The sequence below is a fragment of the Oncorhynchus clarkii genome, chromosome 10 (assembly GCF_045791955.1).
Source record: "Oncorhynchus clarkii lewisi isolate Uvic-CL-2024 chromosome 10, UVic_Ocla_1.0, whole genome shotgun sequence".
Classification (NCBI taxonomy): Eukaryota; Metazoa; Chordata; class Actinopteri; order Salmoniformes; family Salmonidae; genus Oncorhynchus; species Oncorhynchus clarkii.
Window position 1 is genome coordinate 42,520,308 of NC_092156.1, and position 27,136 is coordinate 42,547,443.

General features: G+C 42.8%; 1 protein-coding gene across 1 annotated transcript in view; it reads right to left on the reverse strand.

Annotated features, from left to right (window-relative positions):
- The window catches only part of LOC139419563 (gamma-aminobutyric acid receptor subunit beta-4-like), a 59,284-nt gene that overhangs the window by 16,615 nt on the left and 15,533 nt on the right, over positions 1-27,136 (reverse strand). Inside the window, exons 3-4 of the mRNA XM_071169534.1 lie at positions 7,223-7,290; positions 3,340-3,560 (exon numbers count right to left, since the gene is read on the reverse strand). Coding sequence (XP_071025635.1) covers positions 3,340-3,560; positions 7,223-7,290 — 289 coding nt within the window. The remainder of the gene's footprint in view (positions 1-3,339; positions 3,561-7,222; positions 7,291-27,136) is intronic.

Genomic DNA, 27,136 nt, shown 5'->3' on the forward strand with positions numbered 1-27,136 from the left:
CATTATTTGGATAGTCCATCTGGGCAATTCAATGGTAAGGGAATTTAGGTTTTGACTCAGTATTTTCCCCTTAAGATGTATGCCAAACAAAAACCATTAATTTCAAAGTTTAGCTCTATGTTCAAGGACAACTTTTAACAATTTCCACTGAACATCTTACAAAAACTAATTTAGTGGAAGAACTGTGCAGATGCAAAGTTTGTTAAGGGAATGATGGAGAAATCTCCAGTCAGGATTTCATGCGACAACGTTTTCCACAAACTCTATTAAATATCTGTTCCGAACTAAGATTCAAAGATGTCTGCGGAAATAATGGGTGTGTCAGCTATGACATGACACCTTGAGTTAGATTTTTAAAATTTTGTGGATTTACACCTGGTAACGGAATGGGTTTACATCATGGGTCCCTGATATGTACTACACAGAAATGCGTAATTATGTAAATCAATGTAATTCTCTTCATTTTTTCACAAGTTTGGACATCACAGCAGATTACAGTGCAGTGCAGTAGAGTCCAGTACAGGCGGATAAACCATGTGATTCTATGTTCAGCAAAGATCTTCTGTGTATAAGTGACGCGCGAGGGCAAAAAAGCATCTAACACAATTCTACGAATAGTCTGAGGCAGACGTTAGGTAAGGAGCGTTTTCAAGTGCAACGTTAATAACGACGGTTTTGGGAAACAGTTCAGAGATCTTAACAATGCTCCTACGACGGTTCTAACAATGAACTTAACCTTAATATGCTTTTGGGAAACCTGGTCCAGTACTGTGCTATCCAAACTTGGGAAACATACGTCTATGATGGGTTCAGATTTGGTCCACTCTGGTCCATCTGTGGACGTTAACATCAAGGCCAGAGTGGACTGACCAAATTTCAACTACCCTAACCGCAAACTTAGCAGACAGTTGCTTATCAACAGATGGACAATCGAAAGTTGTTTTTTTAAATTCCCCCAAAAAGATAGGAGTCAAAACGACTGTTTTCAGTACCTTTCAATACCTCACCTTGCGAGGATAATGGCACTGAGCCTTTTTCAAAAATGTTTTATGAGATTGGAGAACACATTGGGAGGGATCTTACACCATTCCTACATACACAATCTGCCCAGATCCTTAATATGCTTTGTCAGTGCTTATGGACTGCCTTCTTCAATTCACACACACACACAATGGGGTTCAAGTCCGGAGACTGACATGGCCATTTTATGGTCATTTAACCTCCCTTTTGGAATTTGATGCGTGCTTGCGGTCATTGTCTTACTGGAGGTTTCAGCCTGCTGGTAGAGGCAACCAGTTTTTTGGCTAAAAAATGATGGTACTGGGTAAAGTTCATGATTCAGTTGACCTTAACAAGGGCCCCAAGAGCAGTGGAATAAAAATAGCCCCATAACATCAAAAAGAGCCACCATCATATTTGACCGTAGTTATGAGGTACTTTTCTGCATATGCTTCTGTTTTTCAACACCAAATCCACTGCTGGTGTACCTGGCCAAACAGCTCCATTTTCATGTCATCTGACCAAAGCACCAGTTCCAATCCATGTGCCAGTGCCGTTTAGAAAACTCCAGGCGTTTACATTTGTTGGATGACATGAAAATAGAGCTCTTTAGCCACGAACAACAGTGGTGGGTTTGGCGTCGAAAGAAAGAAGCTTATGCAGACAAACTTGGCTGCAGGTGGATCTTCCACCAAGACATTGACCCCAAGCACACATCAAAATCCATAAAGAAATGGTTAATTGACCACACAATCAATATTTTGCAATATCAGTCTCTGAACTTGATCCCCATTGAAAACCTGTGTTTTGAATTGAAGAGGACAGTCCATAAGCAAAGGACAAAGGATATTAAGGATCTGTAAAGATGATGTATGGAGGAATGATCTAAGATCCCTCCTAATGTGTCTTCCAATCTCATAAAACACAAGAAAAAGGCTCAGTGCCGTTAAGGTGGGGTACTGAAAGGCATGTTAAACAGGGGTGTCAATCATTTTCCCCCGTACTGTATTTTTTTGAGAAACAAAATGATTACTTATACAAACATCTTGTTCTCTGAGCAATTGTATTAGTATCAAATAATATAATTATCTATTTTTTTTTGTATACAATATAGCTCAGTATTTGTATAATTTTCAGTATTTTTGTCACGGCCGTTGAATGAAGAGGACCAAGGCGCAGCGTGGTCAGTGTACATTTTCTTTTTATTAGAAAAGACGCCGAACAAAACAATAAACACTACAAAACAAACCGTGAAGCTAAAGGCTATGTGCCATAAACAAAGTCAACTTCCCACAAAGACAGGTGGGAAAAAGGGCTACCTAAGTATGGTTCTCAATCAGAGACAACGATAGATAGCTGTCCCTGGTTGAGAACCCTACCCGGCCAAAACATAGAAATACAAATAATAGAACATAGAATAACCCACCCCAAATCACACCCTGACCAAACCAAATAGAGACATAAAAAGGATCTCTAAGGTCAGGGCGTGACACTTTTTTACTCATCTTTATCAAGGGTGCCAATAATTTTGGACCTGACTGAGTATACAGTTTCTTCCATGACATAGACTGACCAGGTGAATCCAGGTGAAAGCTATGATCCCTTATTGATGTGACTTGTTAAATCAACTTCAACCAGTGTTGATGAAGGGGAGGAGGCAGGTTAAATAAGGATTTTAAGCCTTGAGACAATTGAAACATGGATTGTGTATATGTGTCATTCAGAGGGTGAATGAGCAAGACAAAAGATGTAAGTGCCTTTCAAAAGGGTATGGTATTAGGTGCCAGGCACACCGGTTTGCATCAATAACTGCAAAGCTGCTGGGTTTTTCACGCTCAACAGTTTCCCATGTGTATCAAGATTGGTCCTCCACCTTAAGGATATCCAGACAACTTGACACAACTGTGGGAAACATTGGATTCAACATGGGCCAGCATCCCTGTGGAACGCTTTCGACAAATTGTAGAGTCCATGCCCAGCCGAATTGAGGCTGTTCTGAGGGTAAAAAGTGTGTGTGGGGGGAGGAGGTATACTCAGTGTATATGTCAGGTATTAGCATGTCATGTAATTGTCAAGGTAGGCTATAACTACTTACAATTGAATCCTGTCATCAGAAATTCAGCTAAATAATTTAAGTTAGTCGTGCTTTTATCAGTGATTCTCTGGACTCATGTTTTTTTAATGGAAGTAAGGAAAGTGAAAAGGCAGGAGGGCCGTGATACTATTTAGACACAGACCTAGTTTCTCATATGCCTTCCCAAGGTCTCTTCCAGTCCTGCCTGACAGGCCAGGCTTTAACCAGTTTAGTTACAGTAGAATTCCAATGAAAGTTAGCTGTACCTGAGCCCATATAACACGGTGCCATCAGGATGCAGTCGAATCATACGGTTCTTCACTGTCACGCCATGCAGGAAGGACTTCTTGTCATTGAGGAAGTAGGTGTCTGGGAGCCACAGCTGGTCTGCTACGCGGTTATCCAGAGTCAGGTTGAGGGGCAGCTCAGCGTATGCCAACCGCTTGTCTCGCCAACTTTGCTGGAAATACATTGTGATGGTGTAATCCTGTGGAAAAAGGGGAAACAGCACTGTGAGATTGAAAATAAATAGTTGCTACACTCTTAGAAAATAATGTGCTATCTAGAACCTTAAAAGGGTTATTTGGCTGTCCTCATGGGAGAACCCTTTGAAGAACCTTTCCAGGTAAAACCCTTGTAGGTTCTCAAAAAGGTTCTCCTATGGGGACAGCCGAATAACCCTTTTGGAAACTTTTTTTCTAAGAGTGTATGCATTGACAAAAGCTTCAACTATGGGAAGGATAAGTTACCCTTACTGTAATTGCCCTATCCTACACCATACACTTACTACCCAATGTGCATAAATGTATACACATCTAAATGTATCATCATAGTCATTATGTGCAGAGTATATCAAAAAGCATTAACAGTGTTTTTCAAGGATACAATGGAAACACAATGGAAACGTAATGAAAATGGGAGACTTACAGGGAAGTGATTTAAAGGCTAAGTTAAGTTGAACACCTCCTCCAATGACAGTACAGTATTTCTGAGTTTCGCATGATAATGCTGCCAATTTATTCTGAGAACCTCAGTGTCCCGAAATCTCAATATAATTGTTTTAAAACCATAATATACATCACATTTTATAAGCGGACTGAGAGCTAATCTTAGTGGTTATTCAGCTGGACTTAAAATGACCTATATTCTCACAGGGTGTATGTACCCTATCTGAAGAATTTTCCATATTTTCCTGAAAAAAATATACTTGCTGCATCGTGAAAAAAAATAAATGAAATGAAATACTAACAAGGTCATTTTGTTTTTCATGACTTTCGTCAGATTGCAAAAAAAAAAAGTGAAACGATGTGGTTTTCTTTAGCTATGACTATGTTGGCTGGCTGACAAAATGCAAAAATGAACAGCTAAAATAGACGAGTTATGGCGTTAGACATAACATGCATGTTGAGATTATCCAATGGTTTTCCAAATTGACAATAACCAGGTTTCCATCAAACCTTTTTATGCGAGTAAAGTACATGTCGGATAAAACAATGTAATGACAGCCCTTTTATCGGTAAACTTTCCAAATGTCAACAAAACAAAATATGCCAGCTAAGGTAGAATCTTTTTGTGTCGGTAAAATTAATTATGCGAGAAATATCGGTGGAAATGCTTTTAATGCACAAATATTGATATAATAATGACCTTGTGTGGTCCTCCCACTACGACTCGCCGGGAAAGCATGCCGTTTATTAGGCTACAGATAAAAAAATGATAATATTCACAGGGTGGTGAAAGTGCAAGGTGATGAGCATGATGCTTTTTTTCCAATAAATATTGAAGGTCTTATTCTGGTGACATGATCAACGATGCTTGGCTGCCGTTTGACAAATAGAAAAAATCTTGCTCTTTTGTTCATAATAATCTCATAATGCAGGCTATACCCGCATTGTATCTACAAACTGTTGGCTAGAGCTCACGTTCCAATACCAGAGTGGGCACACTCGCTATATAACGCAACATTTTTTTTGTGTGAAAACCATCAGTAGAGTTGCAAATCTGCAACAAGTCAATTTGACGCAAACACATCTCTGGTGGGAAAATGCACATTGTTTTAATGCCGATTTTTAAATATTCGCATGGATATATGTCTCCAATTGAATGGAAACCAAGCTAGTCATATCGTTTTGTGTCTGTCTTTGTTCACAGGAACCTTTTTCCACCTTTTCAGCCCTGCACCTAATGCTACCTTCTCAAATGTCCAGGGAAACTAAAATAACATAAAACATAAGATAAAACTCGCTGTCTTCAAAAACACCGGAGTAGAAAATAAATCTCAGAAATAAAAAATGAATATATCAAAGCGCCTCATGTGCTTGCTCTTAAAAATAAAGAAAACAGCTTTGTACATGAGTGACTACCTCTAACAAATTAAAAATAAAATGTGCTATTGGTTGAAACTGGATGAAAATCCTCTCGTGATTCGAAATGGCAACATTACAGGGAGAACAAATCCAGAATAAAAAACAAAGCTCCTCTGGCTTGTGGGGGGAGTGAACTCTTGAGTGTGTCTGTGCCACATTAAAGAAAAGAAAATACAACGGCGAGCAGAGAGACAGAATGATGTCATTGCAGAGACACCAGCCATGTTGTCTTCTTTAAAGAAAAAGACTGAGCCTGATTTCTCACCGCGCTCTAATAAACAGAAGTTAAATACGTAATATAATCAAGTAAATCAGATGCACAACATGTCTATGGTTATCCAATGTTTGCAAGGCCAAATATGATTGACTGAAATGGTATTATTGCATTGCAAAGACACAAAAATACAAAACCTGAGGTCATACAGTGCCTTGAGAAAGTATTCATACCCCTTAATTCCACTATCTGTTGTGTTACAGCCTGAATGAAACATTTATTTTAAAAAAAGTCACTCATCTACACACAAGAAGTGAAAACATGTTATTTCAATTTGTTTTGCAAATTTATTGAAGATGAAGTACAGAAATATAAAATATATTTTTAAGTATCACACCCCTGAGTCAATACTATACTGAACAAAAATATAAATGCAACATGTAAAGTGTTGGTCCCATGTTTCATGAGCTGAAAAAAAAGATCCCAGAATTTTTACAGAATTTCTCTCACATTGTGTGTCCAAATTTGTTAACATCCCTGTTAGTGAGCATTTCTCCTTTGACAAGATAATGTATCCACCTGATAGGTGTTGCATATCAAGAAGCTGATTAATCAGCATGATAATTACACAGGTGCACCTTGTGCTGGGGACAATAAAAGGCCACTCTAAAATGTTCAGTTTTGTTACGCAACAAGTTTTTAGGGAGCGTGCAATTGGCATGCTGACTGCAGGATCGTCCACCAGAGCTGTTGCCAGAATTGAATGTTCCTTTCTCTACCTTAAGATACCTCCAATGTCATTTTAGAGAATTTGGCAGTACGTCCAACAGGCCTCACAACCGCAGACCACATGTATGGCGTTTTGTGGTCAAGCGTTTTTTCTGATGTCAACGTTGTGAACAGTGCCCCATGGTGGCGGTGGGGGTATGGGCAGACATACGCTATGGACAACAAACACAATTGCATTTTATCGATGCCTCTTTGAATGCACAGAGATACCGTGATGAGATCCTGAAGTCCACTGACGTGCCATTCATCCGCCGCCATCACCTCATGTTTACGAATGATAATGCACGGCCTGCTTACACGCCAGAAATGTTACCCATTGAGCATGTTTGGGATGCTCTGGATTGACGTGTACGACAGCGTGTTCCAGTTCCAATATCCAGCAACTTTGCACAGCCATTGAAGAGGAGTGGGACACACCAGATACTGACTGGTTGTCTGATCCATGCCCCTACCTTTTTTTTAAGGTATCTGTGACCGACAGATGCATATCTGTATTCCCAGCCATGTGAAATCCATAGATTAGGGCCCAATGAGTTTATTTCAATTGACTGATTTCCTCATATGAACTGTAACTCAGTAAAATCGTTTATATTGTTGCATGTTGCATTTATATTTTTGTTTAGTATACTGTACATTGAAACAAATACATTTATCAAAATTGTAGTTTATAAAATGGGTGCATCATGCTTTAACCACGAACCCAAATAAATGAAAAGGGACACATTGAGTCGATGTTCTATATGGACAGTGCTACTGTAAGAGAAGGGGTTTATAACTCACCATGTTCACTTCTGAGATGGAGTCAATGCTAGCGATGTTGATGCTCATTCCTACGATGACTGGGGCACCTGAGGGAACACAAGAGCCAGTACAGTCACACAACAAATTCACACCATTATTCACACTGGGCCAAAAATACACGTCTAACATAACATAGGACAACACGTACACAGATTATAATGTACTTTATTTGCAAAAGTAGTATGCAATAAGCAAGGCATGTTTTTTTCTGTTTGGTTTTTCTTTTATTTTATGAGATTATTCTGTATAATGAATAGCGCTTTACAAATGTAATAAACTATTATTAATGTTAAGATAATTTGATTATTTTCTTATCTTCACATGCTGGGTTATCTCAATAATTATCAGGATATTATCAGGATATCATTGTATTTTATTTTTTAGATGCATTACATATGAGACTGGACGTGGACATTTCTGATGTGGCAGAGTGAATCAGACATTTTTGGGAAAACTGTCATACATGTGTCACTGTGGGAACAAGCCTCGTATGAGCAGGAAGAGACCACTGACGGTATCGAGATGGGCATGAAGAAAACAGACCATTACTCAAACCCATTGACCTTTATCATACAGTATGTGGAAAGTGACCAAAAAAAGGCTGCAGACTTTAAAGTAAGAACAAATTGGTGGAACAAAAATCATAAACATTTATATGAGATTCAGGTACATCACGCTAATTTCACGGTCAATATTCTCGCCCCCCAAATCATGCTTTCACTCTAGTGGTAGCATGAGACGGAGTCTACAACCCACACAAGTGGCTCAGGTAGTGCAGCTCATCCAGGATGGCACATCAATGCGAGCTGTGGCAAGAAGGTTTGCTGTGTCTGTCAGCGTAGTGTCCAGAGAATGGAGGCGCTACCAGGAGACAGGCCAATACATCAGGAGACGTGGAGGAGGTCGTAGGAGGGCAACAACCCAGCAGCAAGACCGCTACCTCCACCTTTGTGCAAGGAGGAGCAGGAGGAGCTGCAAAAGGACCTCCAGCAGGCCACAAATGTGCATGTGTCTTCTCAAACGGTCAGAAACAGACTCCATGAGGGTGGTATGAGGGCCCGACGTCCACAGGTGGGGGTTGTGCTTACAGCCCAACACCGTGCAGGACGTTTGGTATTTGCCAGAGAACACCTGAGTCCTAGGACCATGCCCCAGGACTACCTGACATGATGACTCATTGCTGTCCCCAGTCCACCTGGCCATGCTGCTGCTCCAGTTTCAACTGTTCTGCCTTATTATTATTATTCAACCATGCTGGTCATTTATGAACATTTGAACATCTTGGCCATGTTCTGTTATAATCTCCACCCGGCACAGTCAGAAGAGGACTGGCCACCCCACATAGCCTGGTTCCTCTCTAGGTTTCTTCCTAGGTTTTGGCCTTTCTAGGGAGTTTTTCCTAGCCACCATGCTTCTACACCTGCATTGCTTGCTGTTTGGGGTTTTAGGCTGGGTTTCTGTACAGCACTTTGAGATATCAGCTGATGTACGAAGGGCTATATAAATACATTTGATTTGAACACCAAGATTGGCAAATTCGCCACTGGTGCCCTGTGCTCTTCACAGATGAAAGCAGGTTCACACTGAGCACATGTGACAGACGTGACAGAGTCTGGAGACGCCGTGGAGAACGTTCTGCTGCCTGCAACATCCTCCAGCATGACCGGTTTGGCGGTGGGTCAGTCATGGTGTGGGGTGGCATTTATTTTGGGGGCCGCACAGTCCTCCATGTGCTCGCCAGAGGTAGCCTGACTGCCATTAGGTACCGAGATGAGATCCTCAGACCCCTTGTGAGACCATATGCTGGTGCGGTTGGCCCTGGGTTCCTCCTAATGCAAGACAATGCTAGACCTCATGTGGCTGGAGTGTGCCAGCAGTTCCTGCAAGAGGAAGGCATTGATGCTATGGACTGGCCCGCCCGTTCCCCAGACCTGAATCCAATTGAGCACATCTGGGACATCATGTCTCGCTCCATCCACCAACGCCACGTTGCACCACAGACTGTCCAGGAGTTGGCGGATGCTTTAATCCAGGTCTTGGAGGTGATCCCTCAGGAGACCATCCGCCACCTCATCAGGAGCATGCCCAGGCATTGTAGGGAGGTCATACAGGCACGTGGAGGCCACACACACTACTGAGCCTCATTTTGACTTGTTTTAAGGACATTACATCAAAGTTGGATCAGCCTGTAGTGTGGTTTTCCACTTTAATTTTGAGTGTGACTACAAATCCAGACCTCCATAGGTTGATACATTTGATTTCCATTGATAATTTTTGTGTGCTTTTGTTGTCAGCACATTCAACTATGTAAAGAAAAAAAGTATTTAATAAGAATATTTCATTCATTCAGATCTAGGATGTGTTATTTTAGTGTTCCCTTTATTTTTTTGAGCAGTGTATATATTTCCACACTATGAGGTTGGAATAATATTGTAAAATTGTGAAAATAATGATAATGCACTTTTAGTCTATGAGCTGTTTGAAAAGATGGGCGAAAATCTCAGACTGTTTTGTTGGGTTGGAATGTTGCCTTCCATGGGTTGACATCACTAGGGTCATAACTACATATGAGGATGCCGTATTATTATTATTTGATAAATATTTTGGGAGGAACTCAATCGGGGTCTCAACTTACAGTTGAGAGTGAGAATAGTAGAATACACAAGGTGCAATTTCAAAACTTAATTGTGCATCAGCAGTTTATCTTGTTATATGTCCCTCACTGACAGTCAATAAAAATGTCAGTGATTCTTTTTTTTTAGATTGGTAAATTAGTCTAGTTAGTCTAGTGTAGTAATCATGGCCGAATTACCGACCGGAGACGCAGGGCACATGCCCAAGGGGGCGCTGACCTCCAGGGGGTCACTCTCACTCAGAGACTGTATCAGATACCCTGGATACAGCCATGGACATCACCATGCGGTAAATTAGTTAATAGCCCAATAAGAAAGAGAGTTACAAACCTCCTCTGCCAATAACAGCTCATTTTAAATTTTCCCCTCCCCACTAAGACCACTCCCAGACAGTCCTAGCAAAATTCTTGCTTGAGAAACTGCACTTTGCTAATAAGGAATTTTTATGTTATTTTTTACCGTTTTAATTGAAAACAATCAATGTAAGGTACTTAATTGTTACCCAGAAAGGATTTGGTATTGAGATAAAAACGGCTGCATTGGACCTTTAAAGGCAACATTCCTACATTTTTGGTTCTATTCAGATCTTGCTGCCCTTCAGTTTAGGGCAACCTGGATTTCAGAACGGACACTAGATCTGTGTTGAGTCAGATAAAACAACAAATAAAAACAACATTATGTGCGTGGGCCTATAAAGAAAGTAATAGCAAATGGCAGGTCAAAAAAAGGTTTCAAACTGACCACAAATATACTCAAGTACTGTGTATGACAAATGTACTAAATTTGTCCTTTGCCTTCGTAGTGTGGAGTTAGTCAACCCTCTACAGATGCCCCGGGGAGTGCTTTAACTGTTGTTAAAATCAATGATATTAGAATATACCGGTTGACCTTCACCCCCATAGGAAATAGCAGTTGTCATTTTGTATTGTTCAAAGCGAATGCTGAACCTTTAGTTTTAAGAAGTGCTGTGCTGAACATGTGACGGCAGGATGCGAGGAAAAACCCGCGTATCTTGTGCATTATCAGAGTTCAATTTGTAATTTCTTTGAAAATGTGTGCATATTTAACATAATTGCACCTGTCCAGATATACTGTTTATCCATCATCTGAAAGGTTGAGAGGTTGTGAGGTCGTGTCAAAGAATGACGCTGAAATAGTGGAATGGTCAAAGTGGCACTTGAAGAGCCCTCTGTCTAGAGGTTGAGGTCAAGTGCAGTGTTCTGGAAAACAACAGAGACATACTGACAGTACTGATACAAAGAACACACTCTGAATGTCACCTAACTTGTGCATTTCTCTGGATAGGAGCATCAACGAGGAGGAAACAGTGTATCTGCACACAGTGCGTCAGTGATAGAAACAGAATGTGGCTAAATCTGTAACCTGGCATTACAATGGATACACGTGTTTCATTCACAAACATTAAGGCCAAGAGTGGGTCATACTGTGGGTCTTTTCACCTTCACAACATCTGGTGATAATTCATGCAGCGCCAACTTTGGAGCTCAAAGCAAGGACACCCCCCTCCCCTCACTCCAAAATGTTCACTCCTTGATTTGTAACAATTGCAACATTTCTGCACAAGGGAATTGTGTCAACCACACAAGGGATGAATGAGTCATTTCCCAGTCAGCAGACCACTGAATCATGATGATCAGGTGAAGGAGGAAGGAATTGCGACCACAAAAACAATGACCAAATGCTCACAGAAAAGGCTGAGTAACATCCCAACTTTTTGTTTCGGGACTTCTCCAAAAGGTTCTTCCTGTTTTTAGCAGTGGCCGGGGAAGAAACATCTCAAACACTGGGTTCAATGCAGGTTTATTACAGCAGTGTATTTTAGGGGAACTACAATTCCCTTGAGCTAAGAGTGGCGTAGGCAACAGAGGCTCTTCCATACAGCTGTTGTATGTCCTGTATGTACAACCGTGCAGCTACAGATAGACAATGCTTCATTTAATTTGAACTGCTTAACTACAACACCTGTTTCAAGTATCTTTCATACAATTGAGAGCTTCCAAAGTAGCCATTACGGTCCAGTAAGTTCTTACTTTGTTACGAGAAAAAATCTGCACTTATGATTTTTTTTTTCACAGACCAACACTTGGGACATTTGCTTGAACAGTTACCTGGGCATTGTCCACTTTATCAGGTGTGAATCACAGATTTGCTTCTGATAAACATACTGCCTGTGGGTTTTTGAAATGGCTGGCTTGCTGCCAACAGAAATGTTTTCTTAGTTGCATTAATATTTCAGAGGTGGTTTACCCACAAAACACACAACAGGACATTTTGTAAAGCACTGCAACGTTGGGCATTGAACAAAATATCTCTCAAACCACGCCAGGCAAAGGAGGCTGGCCCTGTAACTCATCCAGCCAAAGGTGTTCCAGCTTCCCTCCAGAGACACAACACACAGACAAAGAAACAGAGAGAGAGGACTGTGAAAGATGGTCTTGAGAGTATGGTTTCTGTAACTGCATCTCAGAATCCCTTCCAATTTGTGCAAATTTAAACAATAAAAACAGTGATTTTCTGAGTTTGTCTCAAATCCATGACCATTGTTTGTTTACTTTCGTTCCTTCCTTCAAATAATCTGCAGATGACTCTTGCTCCGGCCAACTCTGGAAAGATCTGACAATTACCATGTTTCTCCTAATACTGGCCCTGAAATGTTAAGCAACACAGCACTTGACTGATAGTGCACATCTCTCCCATCTCTTCTTCTCTTCTTGAGTGAGAGTGCACATCTCTCCTATCTCTTCTTGACTGAGTGCACATCTCTCCTATCTCTTCTTGACTGAGTTCACATCTCTCCTATCTCTGCTTCTCTTCTTGACTGAGTGCACATCTCTCCTATCTCTCCTTCTCTTCTTGAGTGAGTGCACATCTCTCCTATCTCTTCTTGAGTGAGAGTGCACATCTCTCCTATCTCTTCTTGACTGAGTGCACATCTCTCCTATCTCTTCTCTTCTTGACTGAGTGCACACCTATCCTATGTCTTATTTTCTTGACTGAGTGCACATCTATCCTATGTCTTATTTTCTTGACTGAGTGCACATCTCTCCTATCTCTGCTTCTCTTCTTGACTGAGTGCACATCTATCCTCTCTTCTTGACTGAGTGCACATCTCTCCTATCTCTTCTTGACTGAGAGTGCACATCTCTTATTTTTTGTAATCCTATTTTCTTTCCCCCTCTCCTCCAACTCTAGCTGCCATGTTGCCACGGCAGACCACCTCTCTCTTAAATGCCCTGCAGCTTTGTCATATTTCCTGATCAATCTTTTTTTTTTAAGAGGAAAAAGTGGGGCCATTTTCCATTGCGCTTTGTGAAGGCAACCAGTAACAATTTTCCCCAGAGATGTCAAAGTACATTCGTTCGCTGGTAGTAAACAGAAAGTCTCTCTCTCTCTCTCTCTCTCTCTCTCTCTCTCTCTCTCTCTCTCTCTCTCTCTCTCTCTCTCTCTCTCTCTCTCTCTCTCTCTCTCTCTCTCTCTCTCTCTCTCTCTCTCTCTCTCTCTCTCTCTCTCTCTCTCTCTCTCTCTCTCTCTCTCTCTCTCTCTCTCTCTCTCTCTCTCTCTCTCTCTCTCTCTCTCTCTCTCTCTCTCTCTCTCTCTCTCTCTCTCTCTCTCTCTCTCTCTCTCTCCAGAGGGATCCACTTTGCCTTGGCTTTCTCAAAATAAAAGCACTTACCTGCAGCAGCACTTTCGTGAGCTGAAGCTAAATATCGCCACGTCAACAGCAGCCTGAGATCCTGAGACATAATGTTTCTATCAATTAATGTTTTCACATATTTGTACATAAGTGGCATCTGAAAATGGAAGACGCAGGATCTCAAATCAGATGATTGTGTGCACGTGCATGCATTTGTACGTACTTGTGTGTATGCTATTGTGTATGCTATTGTGTATGTGTGGGGGGGGGCATCTGTAATTTACTTTACTATTTATATGTTATTATTTTTCCTTTTACTTCACTACACACTGTAGCACGCGCTCCAGCAGGTATATCTCTCTCTCTCTCTCAATTCTTCCTTTGGACGCCTCTCCTTCCAGTCCTCTGCTGCCAATGCCTGGAACAAACTACAAAATCTCTGAAACTGGAAACACTTATCTCCCTCACTAGCTTTAAGCACCAGCTGTCAGAGCAGCTCACAGATTACTGCACCTGTACATAGCCCATCTATAATTTAGCCCAAACAACTACCTCTTCCCCTACTGTATTTATTTATTTATTTTGCTCCGTTGCACCCCATTATTTCTATCTCTACTTTGCACATTCTTCCACTGCAAATCTACCATTCCAGTGTTTTACTTGCTATATTCTATTTACTTCGCCACCATGGCCTTTTTTTTGTTGCCTTTACCTCCCTTATCTCACCCAATTTGCTCACATTGTATATAGACTTATTTTTCTATTGTATTATTGACTGTATGTATGTTTCTCAACTTGCCTACCTGGTTAAATAAAGGTGAAATAAAAATAAAAATAAAATAAACATTCCTAAAGAAAATAATGTACTTTTTACTCCATATATTCCCTGACACCCAAAAGTACTCATTACATTTTGACTACTTAGCAGGACAGGAAAATGGTCCAATTCACACAATTATCAAGAGAACATCCCTGGTCATTTCTACTGCCTCTGATCTGGCGGACTCACTAAACAGAGAACATCCCTGGTCATCTCTACTGCCTCTGATCTGGCAGACTCACTAAACAGAGAACATCCCTGGTCATCTCTACTGCCTCTGATCTGGCAGACTCGCTAAACAGAGAACATCCCATGTCATCTCTACTGCCTCTGATCTGGCAGACTCACTAAACAGAGAACATCCCTGGTCATCTCTACTGCCTCTGATCATCTCTACTGCCTCTGATCAGACTCACTAAACAGAGAACATCCCTGGTCAACTCTACTGCCTCTGATCAGACTCACTAAACAGAGAACATCCCTGGTCATCTCAACTGTCTCTGATCTGGCAGACTCACTAAACAGAGAACATCCCTGGTCATCTCTACTGATTCTGATCTGGAGACGCACTAAACAAAGATGCTTCATTTATAAAGGATGTCTGAGTGTTGGCTATTCGTAAATAAATAAAAAACAAGAAAATGGTGCTGTTTGGTTAATAAGGAATTTGAAATAATATATACTTTTACTATGATACTTAAGTATATTTGAGCAATTACATGTACTCTTGATACTTAAGTATATTTAAAACCAAATACTTTTAGACTTTTACTCAAGTAGTATTTTACTGGGGGACTTTCACTTTTACTTGAGTCATTTTCTATAAAGGTATCTTTACTTTTACTCAAATATGACAATTGGGTACATTTTCCACCAGTGTGTGTGTGTGTGTGAGTGAGTGAAAAAGAGATGGGGGAACATCGATGTCCAGAGCCAAACCCCAACTACTATTAGCAATTATCACATCACAGTGCGTCAGCACTTTCCACTGCTTTCTCAAATAAGCCGCACCTAAGCCACTGACTGGCGTGACCTGATGCTGTTTTCCGACAAACTCTGACCTGATCTCCCGGAGTAGGGACTACTTCCAGCTGAGTCCCATAACTCGCCAAGGTATTGATGTGGCATATTAAAGGAGTGTGGAGTATAGAAAATAGTCTTTATTAAAGTCAGGCTTGGATCCAACTCAACGTCCAGCATCCAGGAACTTCATCTCCTGATCTTTGATTGTCTGCCAGTTTCCTCTCTCCTCTCTGATCTCAGCACATTCCCCTCTACCAAGGAAGGCACAGCCCTCAAGGAACCAAACAAATTCTACCACTTTGCCACAGTTTTAACTTAACAGGAGAAGAATGGATGTTCTTAATCCACAGTTTTACAGTTGTTTATCTCAGTGTCTTTGATAAAGGCTGTGAGTTTCTGATGCATCTATTGGCAACGGTGGGTGTGGTCCCTATGTCAAGAAGCATAGTAACTGCACAACCTGCAATTCATCACCACTGAGGTTAGTATCAATGCTAATGCAGACACACACCAACAATAAATCCAATCCTGAGAGCAAACGTTGAAAAAAGCATGAGTACTTTCCGAAATATTTCAATAACACAATCACAGTTCACCAACATGCAATGATAAAATAGGGCGGGAAACATTAGCACTACATTCCTGTGTCTGCCATTGAAGAATAATCATCTTAGGACAGTACCGGTGAATGAGAAAAACAAGTGTATTTGTCAATAGAGCTGCATACTAGACCCCTCCACACAGATTCCTCACTCCTCTCTGCCTTTCTTTGTTTGACATTTTGCCTCTACTCTCTCTACTTCCTGTGTGTAGTGCTTTTGGGCTTCTCTGAGCAGGTCCACTGCTTTCTCAAAACGTGTGTTATTTTCCTCCATTTTTATACTCAGCAGCCAGATGGCCCCATCATCTGTGTCCATATTTAAATGACAAACGCAAAGCAGGTGGCATCTCGGGAGTGCCTAGGTTTGGTTTTTAATAAACAGAGGGCCCCGTCCCTGGAAGCCTGGGAGATGCTCCATGAAACACGCAGACAGTGTTTTCAAGAATACCTCAGGTGGTTGGGGCCGTTTAGACTGGCTCCCTCTTCAGGGGCAACAATCCCCCCCCTCAGCATGTTTTTATCCCTGGCAGTGTTTTCTGTCGTACAGGTAAAGACGAAAATAATGATCTCAAATTGCTTTACAGTAGGAGGTTGGGGACTGAGAGGGAATCACTCGCAGTAGGTGCAGTATATCTGCACGCCAGAGAAAGGGATGGTTTCGAGGTGGATCGGGTTTGATTTGGCTGATGGTAGGGCCGGTGTTGGGAGGCATGTTGGTGATTAGATAGTGACATTAGAACATCAGGACCTAAATGTGTCAGGATGAAGCCCCCCTCCCACTCCGACCGCAATATGCTCACAGAGGCAGTTCAACCCTGTTTGATACATATACTATATGTACAAAAAGGTATGTGGACACCCGTTCAGAGTTTGTCGGCAAACAGCATCAGGTCACGCCAGTCAGTGGCTTAGGTGCGGCTTATTTGATTTGGCTATTTCAGCTGTAGCCGTTGTGGACAGGTGTACAGTGCCTTGCGAAAGTATTCGGCCCCCTCGACCTTTTGCCACATTTCAGGCTTCAAACATAAAGATATAAAACTGTATTTTTTTGTGAAGAATCAACAACAACTGGGACACAATCATGAAGTGGAACGACATTTATTGGATATTTCAAACTTTTTTAACAAATCAAAAACTGAAAAATTGGGCGTGCAAAATTATTCAGCCCCCTTAAGTTAATACTTTGTAGCGCCACCTTTTGCTGCGATTACAGCTGTAAGTCGCTTGGGGTATGTCTCTATCAGTTTTGCACATCGAGAGACTGACATTTTTTCTCATTCCTCCTTGCAAAACAGCTCGAGCTCAGTGAGGTTGGATGGAGAGCATTTGTGAACAGCAGTTTTCAGTTCTTTCCACAGATTCTCGATTGGATTCAGGTCTGGACTTTGACTTGGCCATTCTAACACCTGGATATGTTTATTTTTGAACCATTCCATTGTAGATTTTGCTTTATGTTTTGGATCATTGTCTTGTTGGAAGACAAATCTCCGTCCCAGTCTCAGGTCTTTTGCAGACTCCATCAGGTTTTCTTCCAGAATGGTCCTGTATTTGGCTCCATCCATCTTCCCATCAATTTTAACCATCTTCCCTGTCCCTGCTGAAGAAAAGCAGGCCCAAACCATGATGCTGCCACCACCATGTTTGACAGTGGGGATGGTGTGTTCAGCTGTGTTGCTTTTACGCCAAACATAACGTTTTGCATTGTTGCCAAAAAGTTCAATTTTGGTTTCATCTGACCAGAGCACCTTCTTCCACATGTTTGGTGTGTCTCCCAGGTGGCTTGTGGCAAACTTTAAACGACACTTTTTATGGATATCTTTCAGAAATTGCTTTCTTCTTGCCACTCTTCCATAAAGGCCAGATTTGTGCAATTTACGACTGATTGTTGTCCTATGGACAGAGTCTCCCACCTCAGCTGTAGATCTCTGCAGTTCATCCAGAGTGATCATGGGCCTCTTGGCTGCATCTCTGATCAGTCTTCTCCTTGTATTAGCTGAAAGTTTAGAGGGACGGCCAGGTCTTGGTAGATTTGCAGTGGTCTGATACTCCTTCCATTTCAATATTATCGCTTGCACAGTGCTCCTTGGGATGTTCAAAGCTTGGGAAATCTGGTTCTAAATCGGCTTTAAACTTCTTCACAACAGTATCTCGGACCTGCCTGGTGTGTTCCTTGTTCTTCATGATGCTCTCTGCGCTTTTAACGGACCTCTGAGACTATCACAGTGCAGGTGCATTTATACGGAGACTTGATTACACACAGGTGGATTGTATTTATCATCATTAGTCATTTAGGTCAACATTGGATCATTCAGAGATCCTCACTGAACTTCTGGAGAGAGTTTGCTGCACTGAAAGTAAAGGGGCTGAATAATTTTGCACGCCCAATTTTTCAGTTTTTGATTTGTTTAAAAAGTTTGAAATATCCAATAAATGTCGTTCCACTTCATGATTGTGTCTCACTTCTTGTTGATTCTTCACAAAAAAATACAGTTTTATATCTTTATGTTTGAAGCCTGAAATGTGGCAAAAGGTCGCAAAGTTCAAGGGGGTCGAATACTTTCGCAAGGCACTGTATAAATACGGTAGAATGTCCTTACTGAATAGCTCAGTGACTTTCAACGTGGCACTGTCATAGGATGCCACCTTTCCAACAAGTCAGTTTGTCAAATTTCTGCCCTGCTAGGGCTGCCCAGGTCAACTGTAAGTGCGGTTATTGTGAAGTGGAAATGTCTAGAAGAAACAACGGCTCAGCCGCGAAGTGGTAGGCCACAGAACGGGACCTCCATGTGCTGAAGCGTGTAGCACACAAAAAGGGTCTGTCCTCGGTTGCAACACTCACTACCGAGTTCCAAACTGCCTCTGTAAGCAACGTCAGTACAATAACTGTTCATCGGGAGATTAATGAAATGGGTTTCCATGGCCGAGCAGCCGCACACAAGCCTAAGATCACCATGCGCAATGCCAAGCGTTGGATTGAGTGGTGTAAAGCTCGCTGCCATTGGACTCTGGGGCAGTGGAAACACGTTCTCTGGAGTGATGAATCACACTTCTCCATCTGGCAGTCCAACGGATGAATCTGAGTTTGATGGATGCCAGGAGAACACTACCTGCCCCAATGTATAGAGCCAACTTTAAAGTTTGGTGGAGGAGGAATAATGGTCTGGGGCTTTTTTTCATGGTTCAGGGAAGGCCCTTTCCTGTTTCAGCATGACAACGCCCCGTGCACAAAGCGAGGTCCATTCAGAAATGGTTTGTCGAGATCGGTGTTGAAGAACTTGACTGACCTGCACAGAGCCCTGACCTCAACCCAATCAAACAACTTTGGGATGATTTGGAATGCCGACTGCGAGCCAGGCCTAATCACCCAACATCAGTGCCAGATCTTACTAATGCTCTTGTTGCTATATGGAAGCAAGTCCCCACAGCAATGTTCCAACATCTAGTAGAAAGACTGGAGGCTGTTATGGCAACAAGCAAGTGTCCACATACCGTTGATCATGTAGCGTATGTATGCAGTACACACCATGAAGTGCCCTCTACTGGCTTTTCACTGACTCTACCCTCTGTTTTGCTGTTGATCACCAGAAAAAGGACAGTGTTTTATAATGCCTTACAAAGAACACAAATATACATAGATACAGTGAGGTAATATGTAGATTGATGAAATGGGTTACTTGTCATATCACACTGCTATTTCTCAGGTGGTGACTGCAGTAATACTCTTTGTAGATGATAAGGAAGTTGATGTTGCTGTACTCTGATTTGTGCCCATTTCATGTTACTCTGGTGTAATTGCATTATTTGGGAGGTTTGTGTCCATGGATGCAGTCAATTGCAAACTGAAAACAAATTTACTGGATAACGCCATTGCACAGAAAATACCACTCTGCCTCTGATATAAAAAAAATCGAATAATCGACTCATTGCTTAGCAACAAAGGGTTCCATGGCAACTGCGCAGCATTCTCACTATAACATTACAAGGGAAGCACGGTGCATTGTGTTGAATCTGCACTCATTTTTGTATTCAATGGCCACTGCTGTCATGAAAGCTCCTTCTTGAGACAATAAAGCAAAAACAAAAACACATGCTGTGTCGCCTTGCAATGCTTCCTACTTATCGTATACTTCCCATTTAACGTATGACCTCACGTGTGCCAATATGCATATCTAATTTGAGACAAGGGATTGAATGTCTGTGGAAGTATCTCAAATATTTTTTTATATCCCTCAAAACTGATATGTGTCATCATCAATAGATTGTTGACATTTACAACGAGTGTAGCTGGAAGCTATGAGCCATAAATAAGGGCCGGCTCGTTATGCTTTAATAGTCATTGGAAACACCCCTTCTATTAAGAGGACTTTGGAGATGAACAAGGGAATCATAGATAAATTAGTCCACAACATCATCATTTTTCAATCCCATTGTGGTCATCATCGTGATATATGTGTTAATATTACTACTAACGTTAATAGTAGTAGCCGTGACGGTCGATGCAGTAGTGAGAGCAGAGTTGTAGCGTAAGCTGTGCTACATACATTTAGTTACTCAATGTATCCCTATTTGCGTGCTCGTGAGCTCGTCTTCAAATGACTCCCCATCATACGATGTTCATTGCTTTCCTCAACCATTTATGGTAACAGAACCTCCACCTGCGACACGCCTGTGGTTGAGAAGCCACGGGCTAATGAAAACACACCTATGAGTGCATCAGTAAACCAAAACACTGTAGCATCTTATCACAGACACTGAGATCAGACATGCAATTAACCTAACTCTTGCTAATGAAATAGCCTTCTGAGTTCTGACACTTAACGATCGCGGATGAATGAAGGGAGATCATTTCACTAGTTATATTGTGATGTCAGACGTTGAGGACACAATGATGAGAGGAGTACATGAGAAAGGGAGAGGGAGAGAGAGAAAGAGGGACAGAGCCTGCAGGGGTAGTAAATTAAGGGAAGACACCGGGACATAGAGACAGGGAAGAAAGAAAGGTGGCCCTATCCAACAAAAACATCCAGTGACTCCAAAAAGCTGAGGTTAAGTAATGAGATGGGCTTTTAAGCATGCTTCCTGGCATTGGGGCTGTTGGCATCGATCACTATGTGCCGTAAATGACATTTATATCCTTGTTTATCTATCTGAACAATTGGATAGCCGCATCCCGTCCTTGGCCGGTCCCTCTCGGCCTGCTCAAGGACACATCTCCCATCAATCACTGGGGTTGCAAAAAGGGCGTGACTGGGGGCATGAGGAGGGGAGTTGAAAAGCAAAAGAATGCCTCATGAGTTGCGTCACCGGTGTGCGACCAACGGTTTCTGTACTTCACAGACCGCTGAGATACATTTTGAGCCTAATTTCCATCTGAGCTTTTTTTTCTCTCCTTCAGTTCAAAGTTGTTGGACACAACACTTTGTTTGATGATGTCCCCCCCCAAGCATTTTCGCCTTCTGCTCCCTCTGCAATATATCATCTGCTGTTCTTTCTTCATCAGGATACATATCAACCCTGCACACCTGAGCATCCATCCAGCTGTTCTCTCTTCATCAGGATAGATATCAACCCTGCACACCCGAGCATCCATCCTGCTGTTCTGACAACACACTCTTTTGTGCTGAATGGGCATTTATTTGGCACTGCGTTACAGTGGGTTGTGTAATGAGCCCACATGCAAAATGGCCCATCATTTAGCATGTGGCGACACACCAAGAAGAGATTGTCTCCAAAATGCTAAATGTGTGGGGTGAAATTTAGATTTGAGCATCATAGGAATATATGTACAAAACATTTAAGGGCTGTTGCTGATACAGTGCCTTGCGAAAGTATTCGGCCCCCTTGAACTTTGCGACCTTTTGCCACATTTCAGGCTTCAAACATAAAGATATAAAACTGTATTTTTTTGTGAAGAATCAACAACAAGTGGGACACAATCATGAAGTGGAACGACATTTATTGGATATTTCAAACTTTTTTAACAAATCAAAAACTGAAAAATTGGGCGTGCAAAATTATTCAGCCCCCTTAAGTTAATACTTTGTAGCGCCACCTTTGGCTGTGATTACAGCTGTAAGTCGCTTGGGGTATGTCTCTATCAGTTTTGCACATCGAGAGACTGACATTTTTTCCCATTCCTCCTTGCAAAACAGCTCAGGCTCAGTGAGGTTGGATGGAGAGCATTTGTGAACAGCAGTTTTCAGTTCTTTCCACAAATTCTCGATTGGATTCAGGTCTGGACTTTGACTTGGCCATTCTAACACCTGGATATGTTTATTTTTGAACCATTCCATTGTAGATTTTGCTTTATGTTTTGGATCATTGTCTTGTTGGAAGACAAATCTCCGTCCCAGTCTCAGGTCTTTTGCAGACTCCATCAGGTTTTCTTCCAGAATGGTCCTGTATTTGGCTCCATCCATCTTCCCATCAATTTTAACCATCTTCCCTGTCCCTGCTGAAGAAAAGCAGGCCCAAACCATGATGCTGCCACCACCATGTTTGACAGTGGGGATGGTGTGTTCAGCTGTGTTGCTTTTACGCCAAACATAACGTTTTGCATTGTTGCCAAAAAGTTCAATTTTGGTTTCATCTGACCAGAGCACCTTCTTCCACATGTTTGGTGTGTCTCCCAGGTGGCTTGTGGCAAACTTTAAACAACACTTTTTATGGATATCTTTAAGAAATGGCTTTCTTCTTGCCACTCTTCCATAAAGGCCAGATTTGTGCAATATACAACTGATTGTTGTCCTATGGACAGAGTCTCCCACCTCAGCTGTAGATCTCTGCAGTTCATCCAGAGTGATCATGGGCCTCTTGGCTGCATCTCTGATCAGTCTTCTCCTTGTATGAGCTGAAAGTTTAGAGGGACGGCCAGGTCTTGGTAGATTTGCAGTGGTCTGATACTCCTTCCATTTCAATATTATCGCTTGCACAGTGCTCCTTGGGATGTTTAAAGCTTGGGAAATCTTTTTGTATCCAAATCCAACTTTAAACTTCTTCACAACAGTATCTCGGACCTGCCTGGTGTGTTCCTTGTTCTTCATGATGCTCTCTGCGCTTTTAACGGACCTCTGAGACTATCACAGTGCAGGTGCATTTATACGGAGACTTGATTACACACAGGTGGATTGTATTTATCATCATTAGTCATTTAGGTCAACATTGGATCATTCAGAGATCCTCACTGAACTTCTGGAGAGAGTTTGCTGCACTGAAAGTAAAGGGGCCCAATATTTCAGTTTTTGATTTGTTAAAAAAGTTTGAAATATCCAATAAATGTCGTTCCACTTCATGATTGTGTCCCACTTGTTGTTGATTCTTCACAAAAAAATACAGTTTTATATCTTTATGTTTGAAGCCTGAAATGTGGCAAAAGGTCGCAAAGTTCAAGGGGGCCGAATACTTTCGCAAGGCACTGTATGTGCAGGCTGGTACAGATGGGCTTGTATGCATAAATTACGAGTCATGTTTAGAAAAGACACATTTCACAGCATGGGAATCGCTCTCTCTGCATACGTATAGAGTAAATGTTCTTTGTGAGCCATTCCGCTCTCATAAACAGACTTGAGGGGGCGCGTTTCGTTGGATACTGTTCAGATAATGTAGCAAAGAAGATGAACAATGCTATTATGATGGCATGAATAAAGCTAGCCCTCACCTCCTCAGACGGAAGACACGCATTCATCTCATAAACAACTTGTGCATTCGGTCAGTGAGATGCACATACTGTACTGTACTGAGCATCAATGTCACTGCAATGACTGTTGCTGTTTCATGACTACAGTACATTTACTGCTCTGCCATTGCAAAAAAGATCAGGCTGCAGCTGGGACTCATTTGAGCTCAAAGGGGAATGAGATGAGTAAAAAGAGGGCTGCGGGTGGAGGAGGACTGGTGGCCATGTTCAGATACCATGGCTGAGGGGTGAACTGGCACTGAAACACATTAGACTGTTAGAGTGTGGGCCTGGGCCACGCTTAGTGGGAGAGCAGGTGCTTACGGTTGTGGCTGCATGATACGTGGCCAGGCTGACTTCTCAGACCCCTACTCCACATGGCTGTGGCTCCTCACCACACTTCACACTGTACATTATCCTGGATCTTTGGAATGTACCTGGCCCTTTGACTGAAACCAATAACACAAATGGCCTGGAGCTTTACAGTAGACTGGGACCAACCCCCAGGATAGGTACTTTACAGTAGACTGGGACCAACCCCCAGGACAAGAGCTTTACAGTAGACTGGGACCAAACCCCCAGGATAGGTACTTTACAGTAGACTGGGACAAAACCCCCAGGATAGGTACTTTACAGTAGACTGGGACCAAACCCCCAGGATAGGTACTTTACAGTAGACTGGGACCAAACCCCCAGGATAGGTACTTTACAGTAGACTGGGACCAAACCCCCAGGATAGGTACTTTACAGTAGACTGGGACCAAACCCCCAGGATAGGTACTTTACAGTAGACTGGGACCAAACCCCAGGATATGTACTTTACAGTAGACTGGGACCAAACCCCCAGGACAGGTACTTTACAGTAGACTGGGACCAACCCCCAGGACAAGAGCTTTACAGTGGACTGGGACCAACCCCCAGGACAAGAGCTTTACAGTAGACTGGGACCAACCCCCAGGACAAGAGCTTTACAGTAGACTGGGGCCAACCCCCAGGACAAGAGCTTTACAGTAGACTGGGACCAACCCCCAGGACAAGAGCTTTACAGTAGACTGGGACCAACCCCCAGGACAAGAGCTTTACAGTAGACTGGGACCAACCCCCAGGACAAGAGCTTTACAGTAGACTGGGACCAACCCCCAGGACAAGAGCTTTACAGTGGACTGGGATCAACCCCCAGGACAGGAGCTTTACAGTGGACTGGGACCAACCCCCAGGACAGGAGGTTTACAGTAGACTGGGACCAACCCCCAGGACGGGAGCTTTACAGTAGACTGGGACAAACCCACAGGACATGCTTATGGGAGTCATCAAATAATGTTTTCTACACGCCAGCTTCTGAATCTGGCTCCACAGGAGGGCCAGCCAGGTAATAGGTCATACCAGAGGCACCTACACAGGAAGAGAGCGTGTCAACCTTTTAGTTGTAGGGATAAAAACGTATGATGGGCATGCTGAGAAATAAGATATAGTAACCGCCTTGGGCCTGTACTGAATTTCCAGCAAATATCGTCTTTCACGTCATTTTGTCATTATTTGTCTAGAGACAATGTCTCCCCATTTGGCACAACTTTCATTTCAATGGCCGCTCTTATATGAAGGTAACCTACCTCCCACCCACTCACACACACTAACACACACGGCAAAGTAGGAAGAAGGAATTGAGGAGAGGCCTAGGGATGCCTAGCTCTGGGCCCAGGGGCGAGAGGGGCATGTTCATAGCACCAGTGTGATATGTCACCCACATTTCAAGCTTTGTTAACGGTGGAAGCTGAGACCATAAAACCCATTTCAGCGGTGATGACAGCTAGATTTAAAGTGCGTTCTCCAAGGGGAGGGGAGTGGGATGGAGCTAAGCCAGGCTCTCTCGCCACTTGGCACGGACTCAGCTGAGGCTTTGCTTTTTGTTTTGCGACTCTTGTGCGAGATCATTACACTGAATTCCCCTTGGTAGGATCCAGAGCACCGCTGCACACCGGTGACTCATGATCCCCGCTCCTCTGCCCAAATCAATGACGGCGGGCAGAGACAAAGACAGGCAGAGCCATGCTCCAGTCTCTCCTCCCCTCCGCCCACAGCCAGGCACCAATGCAGCCCACAGAGAAGACATTCAGCAGCAATAGTGCACACCGCTGTAGAGAACAAACTAGCAGTCTCAAACAGAGACTTACAACACAACACGAGATAAATCTTTTAATTGCCAAGCAACCCACAATATATCGATGTTTTTGGCAGCTTAGCAGAATGTTCTTTAACAAATTAAGTATTCACTGAGAGGTCAACTGGCATTTACCAAATTAATCAAAAATGACTACTAGGATGTACAGTATTGGGAGAACTTGTATTGTGGTATTGTTAACCCATGAAACAACAATCACAGGTGGATAGAGAACAATGCGTTTGATTTTAACAGCCTCGTACTACAAAGCAAGGCTCATTGTAACAGGCGGCAGATAGCCTAGTGGTTTGATTATATAACCCACTGACACAGCGGTTAGGTCACTGCTCCCTCTGCTGTTTCATGAAGTCCACGATCATCTCCTTTGTTTTGTTGACATTGAGTGATAACTGAGGTTATTTTCCTGACACCACACTCCGAGGGCCCTCACCTCCTCCTTGTAGGCCATCTCGTCGTTGTTGTTAATCAAGCCTACCACTGTAGTTTCGTCTGCAAACTTGATGATTGAGATGGAGGCGTGCATGGCCACACAGTCGTGGGTGAACAGGGAGTACAGAAGAGGGCTGAGAACGCACCCTTGTGGGGCCCCAGTGTTGAGGATCAGCGAGGTGGAGATGTTGTTACCTACCCTCACCACCTGGGGGTGGCCCGTCAGGAAGTCCAGGACCCAGTTGCACAGGGTGGGGTCGAGACCCAGGGTCTCCATCTTAATGACGAGTTTGGAGGGTACTATGGTGTTAAACGCTGAGCTGTAGTCGATGAACAGCATTCTTAGAATCCTCTTGTCCAGATGAGTTAGGACATTGTGCAGTGTGATTGCAATTGCGTTGTCTGTGGACCTATTGGGGCGGTAAGCAAATTGGAGTGGGTCTAGGCTGTCAGTTAGGGTGGAAGTGATATGGTCCTTGACTAGTCTCTCAAAGCACTTCATGATGAAGGAAGTGAGTGCTACGTGGCGGTAGTAGTTTAGCTCAGTTACCTTAGCTTTCTTGGGAACAGGAACAATGGTGGCCCTCTTGAAGCATGTGGGAACAGCAGACTGGGATAAGGATTGATTATTACTGTAAACACACCAGCCTGCTGGTCTGTGTATGCTCTGAGGACGCGTCTGGGGATGCCGTCTGGGCCTGCAGCCTTGCGAGGGTTAACACGTTAAATGTTTTACTCACGTTGGCTGCAGTGAAGGAGCGGGCTGTGTCAGTGGCACTGTATTGTCCTCAAAGCGAGCAAAGAAGTTGTTCAGTCTATCTGGGAGCAAGACATCGTAGTCCGCGACGGGGCTGGTTTTTCTTTTATAGTCCGTGATT